Below are 10,970 nucleotides of genomic sequence, written 5' to 3'. Positions count from 1 at the left end.
GCCCGCATTTAATTCACAATATTGCATTTACTAATTTTTTGAAGTATGTCTATTTGAGTGACAAGGCTGCCACAGTTTCAGCAGCAGATATCACTAGTGAGGAATGAATGAACCACCGAGTAATGAACCTTTGGGCAAAGCAATGGGCTGGGAAGCTTCATTGCTTCACGAGGCTTCATTTGGCTATCACTACCATTGACCTTTGCCTTCTTTTTCAACAGCTCCGATATTTAAAAAAAGCTAACTGTAATTACCAATACACACATTTTAGTCTTGTAACAGTTTATTCAGCATGTTTCTATCTAGTTTACAGTTAACAACACTGAGCATCCAGATGTATGCAACAGCAGTATACATCTATAGCATCCAGCAGTTGTCCATAGAAACCCTTGAATATAGTCTATGATCACATGTGGTTTAAATGTGTCACTGTTAGAGAAAAGTTACAAGCACTGCACAACTTTGAGAAATAGACACTGTATGTGGTCACACAACAGCAGACGAGTGTGTAAATGTTCTGAAATGTTAACACCATAACTGTTTAGCCTTTTAAAATGTCTTAGTGTGGAAGAACATGGAGAGAACATTAGCTAAGCTCTCCATTGGGACATTTAACAATAGAATCACAGTTTTCATAAAACATAAAAGCTGAAAACAACAGATAGTAGATATCAAATTTTTCATACTACTCAGGCTATTTACGTTTTAATTTAACTTAATTTGTTACAAATTATTTTCCTAAAATACACAAGAAATTAGACAAAAAGTACAGCTTACATCACCAGGTTAGAAGACTTAAGATAACAATTCCAGATCCTTTATTAGCAGATGGTACCCAGTTCCACAGTGATTAGTTCGCAGAGCTATCTTGCGCTTTAACATCACAAACACCTGACCAGATCTGATGGAGGTCTCAGGTCAGTACCATCATGATCCAATTAAACATCCTGAACATATAGCAAAAGTAAGAATTCAGGAGTAAACAACATTCACTGAAGCTAGGAACATTAGGAACAAGTCCAGGTCCTAAAAAGGAACAGCTAGGAATACTAGGAACGCTGTTCCTTTTGCGGAACATGTTCAGTTCCTAAAAAGGAACCAAATTTGTTTCTAGCTGTTGGCTCCTGAGTCCTCATTAAATTAAGCCTTTACTATAGTAATAATCACCTGGTCTAGAGTGTGTTGGTCTGAACTGTATGTGTATAACACAGCCCAGGTGCTTTCCAGTGTTATCTCTGTCTAAATTTTTATTAACATGGCAACCAGTGAAAACCTTTTTACATTTTGAGATCAACTGGATCAAAATGTCATTTTGTTGATTCCTTAAACAGGGCCAGAGAGAGAAAAAAAGGCTTTAACCTTAAAATGCTTTGATACAATAACCTGGTTACCTTACAATACTTGTTCTGGAAAACTTGGCTGACTATGTCATTGATCCTTGGATTCTTTAGGGAAACTACAAGAAAGTTTTGTGATGACAGAAAATGAGTCAGAGGAGGGGAGTGGCTCACAGTTTCATGGGATCTCTACAGATCATGGAGCACCTCCAGCACAGTAGCCAGAGACCAGGCCTGGGTCTCACAGCTGAAGGGACAATGCTGGCCATTCTCATTGGTCAGCTCTGGTAAGCCTTTCCATAGAGACCTGAGGTAGCACAGGATGAAACAACTAATAATGTAAACCACATACAATATGATGAAGGTGAATAATATTGGACTAGAATAAAAACCTGAAGATGAAAATTGAAAACTATTACCTCTCCAAGTGGGTATAATGTCGTGACAGAACACTTTTCACTAGGATGACGGTCTTGGAGTAGGCCTCCTCTCCTAACTTCTTGGCAAAGTAGAGCTTAGCACGGAGAAAATAGCCAACAGGCCACAGCCACTCCTGTTAACAAAGATCCAGCTCTAAGTGCTGCTGCTGTTGGAATGCTTTTGTCTGTCGTCTCTTTTAAATACTCTCCATCTGCCTTTAAATACTTCAAGTTAAAAAAAATCAAAAAAGAAACACTAGAAAATAAGCAACATTTTCAATTCAAAAATGCTTTCTGCTGCGAAATTATTGAATAAATTGACAATTGAGCTCAATAACAAAGATATTTGTTGTTTTAAATGTTATCTAGGTTATTCAACCATCAGATTGGCACAAAGTGTGTTTATACCCATTCAGCTATCTTTATAAAAACCACATGTAAGTATTGGCCGATCACAGATCTCTCAAAATTGATAAATCAGCTGGCTGAAAAATTGGTGCACCCCTAAATACAAATGGTCTGCCTAGAACCTTTGTATTCTTTTGTGTGAATGCAGATAATTGCGTTAAAATTTTCAACGCATTAAAATCAATATAATTTATTAATAAAAATGAACGTGTTAAAATCCCGGTCTTAGATATTATATTGATTTTCTTGGATAACAGTAGAAATTTTGTTGGTATCACAAAAAATAACTAAACCATGATTTGACCCTTTTCTTTCTTATCTCTTACCTGCATCAGCCTAACGGATAAACATTTTAAAATTTCAAAATAAAGATTTATTCAATTTGGCGACATGGATTGATATTTGTATTTTCAATTGATGTAACTGGATCATTAATCATTTAATGATGTATTTACACTCTGTATTGACATATTTTTCACCAAGCTTCCATTTCTAAATTCAAATCCTATTGCTCTCAAGTAATATTCTTCGTTTGTGAGAAAACTAATTGTTGATTATTTGTAAATGTGATTCTGCAAAATGAACTGAAAGAAACAATGTAATTTTGTTTCTTTCAGTGAGTTTATTGAAACTTTCAATTGAGTTCCTCTAATTAACTTTTCAATGTGTGGGCACTAACACTGCAATAGAGCAGGGGTCCCCAAACTCGGTCCTCGAGGACCGGCCTCCTGCATGTTTTAGTTTTCTCCTTGGTTTAACGCACCTGAATCAGATGATGGCTCGTTAGAACGCCTAAAAAGAACATTGACATGCTGAAAAGGTTGTTGGTGCCACCAGGGAGAGAACTAAAACGTGCTGGATGCCGGCCCTCGAGGACCAAGTTTGGTGACCCCTGCAATAGAGGGTTCGCTTACTTACAGGTCCTTGGTGGTAGTTAAAGCCCTTGGCCAGGTTGTAGTTGTCGTTGTCCAGTGCATTATCGTAAACACCGCAGTAGACCATGTCACTATGGAAACACAGACACTGTCAAACACCATGCCCAACAGAATCAGACAAAAAAATAGTCATTTTTATGCCTGCTTCCATAACTTAATCTAAAAATTAACATGAATCCAGTGGCTATACAATGAAATGAAAGTTTGCGGTCTTTGAGTAGAAAAATAACCCTTACTCTGGGTCAAGAGTTTTCATTCCCAGTGGTCCCAGGAGTTTCTTCTCAGCTATTTCCAAAGCCTTCCATGCTCTTTCTAACGTGAACAGCTCTGGAGCCTGTCACACAAACACAGTGGGTCTTCACTGACTATTGAGATACTTTTACAAACCAAAAAGTGGAAGATGAACGCTGCTTTTTGCATACCACCACCATTGCAATGGTGAAATTGGGCCTCAGCTGATAGTCACACCAGGGATTGGAAGCTCCATAACTATCTTTATAAATTCCCTTTTTATGCACCAAATCAGGGTGCTTCTCATTGGGGTCCTGTGAGTCCCCAGACACCCAGAATTCAACTTCAAAGGACTGCTGAAGCTGCTTGTTCCACTCAGTGTACAAGATGAACACATCTGTTCCTGTGACAGAACAAAGAATTTAACCGAGGTGATTTAGTAGGCACAAGCAAGGCATTTGATATGTGGAGACATTATTTCCCTACCATCTCTGTGCACCTTAACTCCATCATAGGGGAACACTTCTTTAGAATGCAGCTCCACAAGCCAACGAACTGCTGATTTACTCAGACCAACAATCTCCACCGCCGCGCCGTCTCTGCGAAAACAATAAAACACACCAAGTCAACAAGGGAGCAAGTATCCTGGTTTTTATTCTTGAATACAATTATGATTAATTACAAAGCTATTCGTTTTATGCTTCAGTCTATTCAATAAGCTTATAACTGGCTGTTAAATTGTTTATTTAAAAAATCCACCAACATTTCCAAACAACCCAGGAACATGCATTTACTGCATTCTAAAACAAATGTTTTACAGTCAAGAAGTGTCATATTTGATAATTGTATTGTAAATTGCATTGCTTTATAAAAAATTAATTGCTAAATGGTCTTGGTTAAGAATTACTTGTTTATGAATTGAACCTCAGAAATTTTCTAAAGCAAGTTAAGGTCACCAGATGAACTCCGTGGATGGATCAGTATGAAATAGGTTCCCTCACTGCTAGTTCAATGTAAGCAACAAAAAGGGCAGCAGACCTTGGAAAAATACATGCATAATTGTGAACAGGTTTTCATTGTGTTTTAACTTAAAAATTTAAAAAACTACATCATGATAGACTTATATTTTTAATACAGTGCTGTTTTAGTACTTTATGATAGGAAAAGTCTAAGCAGGAATGGGGTCTGCAAATTAGCTTATAGTTCCCACAACTCTGAACAAGTGACTTGTGCCATCATCGTAGGCAAGCACAAGAGCAATGCATAGCAGACAAATGACTTCGAGACTAACAAAAAGAAAATATGTGGACATTCTTGACCAATGCGCAAGAGAAAGATTCAAGGATTCAAGGACTTTTATTGTCATACCACTTCACATTTGCTTGTTTTTCTGACTCAGGTCCCAGATCCCAGAACTGGGTGCAAATAAATATGAAATAAATTTAAATAAATAAATAAAAAGTAAGATGTAGCTGAATTAAGTGCGGCTTGAGTTCAGCAGTCTGACAGCCGAAGGGAAAAAACTGTTTCTCAGCCTGATGGTCTTGCTCTGGATGCTCCTCGACTTGAGGGAAGGGTATGGAACAGTCTGTGTGGGTAGAGTCCTTCATGGTGTGAAGAGGCCTCCTCCTGCATGATGACAGTCAGAGGTCTGAGGTGGTGGGAAGGCTGCTCCCCACAGCCCTCTGTGCAGCCTTAACCATCCTCTGCAGTGCCATTCTCTCAACAGCAGTGCACCTGCATTAACATGCCACATGGTAATGCAGGTGTAGAGAATGCTCTCACACAGTGATAGAAGCTCCTCAGGACCGAGTTCCCAAGTCCAGCTTTCCACAGCTCTTCTGGACTTCTCACCTGTGGAACACTTGGGGACCCAGAGAATAATGGCAGTCTTTAAGAAGATGGGGACAGAAGCCAGTATTGAACCAACACCTCAAGCAGGTAATGTGCACAGTCCCTCAGTATACACCTTGTGATGTTGTCGGGGCCTGCAGTCTTACGAGGGCTCATTTCCTGGAAGGTCTTCCTTAAATCTGCTGTGATCATACAGAGAGGCGTGTCACCAGGTGGTGGTATTAGTCTGGTGCTGAGGGGTGTTGGGATCCTCAAAGTGGGCTTTTTGCATACCATATTTAGTGGATCTGGCAATGAAGGGTCCCTTGCTAACATGCTGGGAAAACTGGGCAGCATCCATCAGTTTCACATGATTAGGTCAGAGCTCTCATTATCTGCAATGAGCTAAAGGTGTCATACAGCTTCTTCCATGCCTTATTAGTATAAGCACCTTGTGGGATGACTGTTGAAGACTGTTGATCTGGAAGGCTGAGTCGGCAAGTAAGCCAAGTTTCCATTAGGGATAGTTGTAAAAGACAAACTACAGCTTGTCTACTCTTCATAACAGAAAGCTGGAAGAAAAAATGAAAAATAACAATGCCAGAGAGGTTTGGACTGGGAGAGATCACAGGACTGAAGAGGAGAAGAGGAAAGCTAATGGTCCTGCTGGGGAAGGATCTCAAATGGGCAAATGAATTGAACCAGTTTATAACCGGTTTGACTCCCTCAGTCCCTAGTGGCAGCCCCTCTTCCTATACATTGTTTGCTTGTAGTTTTATGATTACTGCTGACCAGATGAAAAAAGAGCTGGAGAAACTTCACCCTGGGAAATTCCCTGGCCCAGACAATATCAACATGAAGGTTCCAAAGACATGTTCTGGTCAATTAAATGGAGTCCTGCAGTACGTCTTTAACTTGAGCCTGAAGCTCCATAGAGTACCAGAACTATGGAAAAAATTGTGCTTGGTCCCAGTACCAAAAAAGATACTTTCAAAAACACTGAACTCATAGCTCTGACCTCTCACATTATGAAGGTTATGGAAAGGCTGGTTCTAGTACATCTGAGGTAACAGGTGGATGCAGTCCAAAACCCTCCCTAGTTTGCAAGTTTGCATACCAATAGTGGTATGCAAACTGCAGCAATTATATACCTGCTGCAGAGAGCCTGTTCCTCCCTTGACAGACCTGACACCATTGTCCACATCCTTTTCTTTGCCTTTCCATCAGCCTTCAACACCATCCAGCCAGGATTACTACGCAAGAGGATGGCTAAAATGGACAAAGAGGCATCACTCATCACATGGATCATCGACTATCTGACAGCCAGACCTCAGTATGTGAGATTACAGAGATGCAAGGCAGACTGTGAGTTTGCGCTGTAAATATGTAACATTGGAGCAGGGAACTGTGCTATCTCCCTTTCTATTCACCACCTACACTACAGACTTTTAATACTGTTCCAAACTGTACCATCTGCAAAAGTACTTAGATGACACGACTATTGTGGGGTGTGTGGAACGGGGACAGGATGCAGAGCAAAGGACATTGGTGGTCAATTTTGTGACGTGGTGCAGACAGAACTAACTCCTGCTTAATGTAAACAAGAAAAAAGAAATGGCTGTCAGTTTCTGCAGTAAAAAATCACATTTGCTCCAAATCTCCATCTCAGGGACAGATATGGAGCAGCCTCAATCTTACAAGTACCTTGGTGTTATCTTAGACTGGAGGATACAGTGGACTACAAACACTGATGTGCTGTACAAAAAAGCCATGAGCAGAAGTTCAAGGTTTTTTAACATCTGCAGTAGGATGCTCTTCATGTTCTATCAGTCATCAGTGGCTAGTTCCATCTTCAATGCAGAGGTGTGCTGGGGTGCTGCAGTGAAGGAGAAAAACTTAAACAGACTCAACAAACTAATAAGAAAGGTTGAGTCAGTTGTGGGGATCAAGCTGGCTCCACTGGACGAGGTGATGAGAGAGAATGCTGAAGAAAATCACAGCTGTCAAGGATAATATCTTTCATCCCCTCTACAGCATGGTGGACAGCTAAAGGAGCAGACATAGCCAGAGGTTACTGCAGCCCAGATGTTCTAAAGAACGCTACAGCAAGTCTTTTCTGCCCGAAGCTATCAGACTTTATAATACAAACATAGTCTTTAAAGCTGTGCGCTTTAAATGTTGAATATATATTTAGTAAGGCACTAAGCAATATGTGTGTGTCTTTAAGACTATTACGGCTCATTGTGATTTATTATTGTTTTATGTTTATTCTTATTATGGTACTTTATTTATGTATTTTAATTTGTATTGTGTATGACATAGTGGCGACCTGTCCAGGGTGTACTTTGCCTCTCGTCCCAAACATTCGTTGGAGATAGGCACCAGCACCCCTCCCGACCCCACTAGGGACAAGGGTGTACAGAAAATGGGTGAATGGATGGATGGATGTATTGTGTACTATGCTGGGACAAACACAATTTCCCCCCTTAGGGGTTCAATAAAGCATTATTATTATTGTTTTTATTATTATTCTGGTATCAGAAGTGACTCAGGCAGCTACATCACCTTGTGAAAAGTAGCAACAGTATGGCCAAGTTTAACCTGCCGGAGAACTTTTTCTTTGAAACTGACAAACTAAACTGATTGGACACAGAGGTTTGAACGATGCAGAATAGCCACAAAACTGGATAAAGATGATGGACCAGTGCAATTGAGCTGCCTGATTTATGCTATGGGCAACGAAGCACAGAAGATTTATCAATCTTTCACTTCGCTCAAGAGGAGGGCTGTGATGATTTTCCTATCGTTATGGAAAAGTTTAATAAATATTTCTTCCCCTGGAGAAATATAATCCATGAAAGAGTCTGTTTTCAGGAGAAAAGGGAGGAGAACATCCAAGACCTCATTGTTGTCAGGACACAGGATAAAGAACTCTCCCGCCAGCAGCAGTTGATGGCGAGTCTGTCTTTGGCTCAAACAATACAGACCGTCAGACAATGTAAAGAGGTGGCTGCTCAGGTGAGCCAACAGGGCGACATGATGAGATTAGTGGAGGAGGTCCACCATAAGGATAGGTACATGCATTGGAAACCACAACACAGTAAGCAGCAAGCAGATGAAAAAAGAGGAAATGAAAACAAATGTCCAAATCTGGAAAACTACTGCATTCTAGAAATATGTACCCTGCAAAGGAAACTGTGTCACAACTGCCATAAAATGAGACACTGTGCCACCATGCGGTATGTCAGAACAGAAAATCAATAAATGAGGTAACAAAGACTAAAAACAACACGGGTGAACACTGTTTTTTGAATCACCAGCTTTTTGTTGATAATTACAAAGGCTCTTAGGTTCAAAACCTGCCATCAATAGAAGCTATCAGAAATCAGACAAATGACCTCTCTGTGATTTAAGATATGCATCTGGGTGAGGTACCTTGGAGTTGCAGGCATCCCCTTGTTCCTCGCTCTGTCACTCTCCCCCATTTTATCCATCCAAGTGCCACAGTTGAAGCGGTTTCCTCCGGTAACAAAACCTGTTGCTGGGTCCACTTTAGCAACCACATTGAAACCTTAAAAGGATAGAAAGCTGCAGTTCATTTCTGTCAAATTACAACAGATCTTCAACAGATTTCAAGGCACTCAAACGGTCCAATTCATACACAGGTTACTGTAATCTAACAATATAATATTAAATCAATTAACTTCTAACCAATCCACTTACGTGGGCATACAAGTGAAAGTTGATAGTAAGTATGATACATAAAAATTATCACATACATAGTGCTAGTTAATAAGTTTGCAGTAGTGGGCACACTTCTGCTAATGCGTTTGTGTGCGAATAGTGGAGCTAATTATTTTATTTTTATTTTTTAGAAAGATATCAAATATTGCATTATGGAGAAAGTATGCGTCTAACCATTACTACCCATGTACACAATTCTGCACCATCATGTAGCCGAACATGTATGGAAAAAAACTAGTTTGCATCTCGTCTTTTGTACATTTTAGTGCTTCTCCTGTGAAAGGGGAAACACTGTTCATGATATAGTGAAATAAATCATGTGGTGTGAATTCTGGAAAACTTAGCAATTTGATCAACACATCAGGAGGCAGAGGTATGGTTTGGTTTCTAAGCTGGTCATTTTAAACGTTTGTAAATCCCCCTATCAATAAGCCCCAACCAGGTGTGTTACATTCACAGACAAATTAGCTCGACTCGCACAAATAGACGGCAGTTTGCCATGGCTAAACTGGCAAAAACAATTTGGGAAAACAATTTCAGTCGCTCTGTTCAATACTCCTGTCCCTCACTTGTCCATCATGGCGCCTCGAATGATTAAGTGAAGTAGTTGGAAAGGGTCAATTCTCTCTCTCTTTTTTTTTAAGAAACTTTAATAATAATAATAATAATAATAATAATAATAATAATAGCAATAATAATACATTTTATTTGTAACGCACCTTACATTTCAAGAAAATCTCAAAGTGCTACAGAGACGAAAATAGGTTATAAAACTTACAATAAAACATACAATAATACATCTCACACCAAGTGGTAACAAAGTAAAAAAATTAAAACTACAAATTTAAAATGAAAACCTAACAGATCTAAAAAGCCTGTTTAAAAAGGTGTGTCTTAAGACCTTTTTTGAAGGCCTCCACCCCTTGTAGGGCTCTCTGGGAGGGCATTCCAAAGCTGCGGAGCTACAGCCTGAAAGGCCCTGTCTCCCATGGTGGCAAGTTTGGTCTTTGGTTGATGCAGGCAGTGAGAGGAGGTGGAACGAAGGCTTCGAGAGGTAGCATGTGGTATGAGGAGTTCATTGAGGTAGGCAGGGGCCGTGCCATGGATGCATTGATAGGTGAGCAAACAGAGTTTGTAATGAATTCTTTGTTTGATCGGTAGCCAGTGGAGTGATTTGAGGACAGGAGTGATGTGTTCATATTTATGCCTCCTCATCAGTACCCGGGCAGCACAGTTGTGAATGTGCTGTAGCTTTTTTAGGTTTTTTTCCAGGGATCCCGACGAGGAGGGCATTATTGAGCAAGAGGAAAGTACACAGCAAACCAATGAACGAGGTACACGTTACCATGCAGCCCTATTTATTCTGTGAATAGGTTGTGGTCACATTTAAAGTAAACCATGCTATGCAACAGTGATGTCAAATGAACAGTCCGCAACAGTCATTTACTGATGAAGCAATACTTCATATAATCCATCACGCAAACAAAAAAAACTGCTTTAATGTGGTAAATGATCTCTTTAGTCTCACTGCTCTTACGGTACCTTCATCTCTCATGTTCCTGTCTATCTTGGGTCCAGCATTCCTCTCTCTGAAGGAAATACCCTCCAGATGGCGCTGCAGTGCCTCCTGGATGACATCATACAATGGCTGTTCCTGCAAAGGTGCAAACTCAAATACATAATTCTTCATACTTGAATCTAAACATCATGTGTGACTGTAATGTATAAAACCACTAGTGGAGGTAAAACAGTGACCCCCATCAGTGACAGGTCTTCGTAATTCTGGTCAAGAAGACCAGAATTAAAACAAAGAATTTTTTGCTGTGTGTACGTACCACCTCCCCTGGTTTGCAGGGCTCACAGTCATCTGAGGGGTACATGCGAGTGACAGGGCAACGCAGAATTTCATGTCCCTCAGGAACAAGATTGGTATAGTCCTTCAGAGAAAAACAGACAGCTAATTTAACCCAACTATTCTTGATAACTCACTTTATTAGCACTCAAATCAAAGTTATTTACTACATTTACTAGCAGAGTATAAAAACCCTATGAAAGTGTGTTTA

At 40.0% G+C, this 10,970-nt stretch overlaps 1 protein-coding gene across 4 annotated transcripts in view; it reads right to left on the bottom strand.

The window, feature by feature from the left end:
• Window positions 1-265: 265 nt before the first annotated feature.
• Window positions 266-10,970, bottom strand: part of agla (amylo-alpha-1, 6-glucosidase, 4-alpha-glucanotransferase a) — a 104,850-nt gene continuing 94,145 nt past the window's right edge. For all 4 annotated transcript variants that reach the window (XM_044133436.1, XM_044133435.1, XM_044133434.1 and 1 more), the window contains 9 exons: window positions 10,743-10,844; window positions 10,450-10,561; window positions 8,599-8,734; window positions 3,817-3,929; window positions 3,522-3,733; window positions 3,336-3,433; window positions 3,083-3,170; window positions 1,757-1,890; window positions 266-1,644 (listed from right to left, as the gene is read on the bottom strand). In XM_044133436.1, coding sequence (XP_043989371.1) covers window positions 1,527-1,644; window positions 1,757-1,890; window positions 3,083-3,170; window positions 3,336-3,433; window positions 3,522-3,733; window positions 3,817-3,929; window positions 8,599-8,734; window positions 10,450-10,561; window positions 10,743-10,844 — 1,113 coding nt within the window. In that variant the 3' untranslated portion in view covers window positions 266-1,526. The remainder of the gene's footprint in view (window positions 1,645-1,756; window positions 1,891-3,082; window positions 3,171-3,335; window positions 3,434-3,521; window positions 3,734-3,816; window positions 3,930-8,598; window positions 8,735-10,449; window positions 10,562-10,742; window positions 10,845-10,970) is intronic.

The sequence above is a fragment of the Gambusia affinis genome, linkage group LG12, assembly GCF_019740435.1.
Source record: "Gambusia affinis linkage group LG12, SWU_Gaff_1.0, whole genome shotgun sequence".
NCBI classification, from domain to species: domain Eukaryota; kingdom Metazoa; phylum Chordata; class Actinopteri; order Cyprinodontiformes; family Poeciliidae; genus Gambusia; species Gambusia affinis.
Note: the sequence above shows the minus strand (reverse complement) of the source record. Positions and strands in the feature narration are given on the sequence as shown.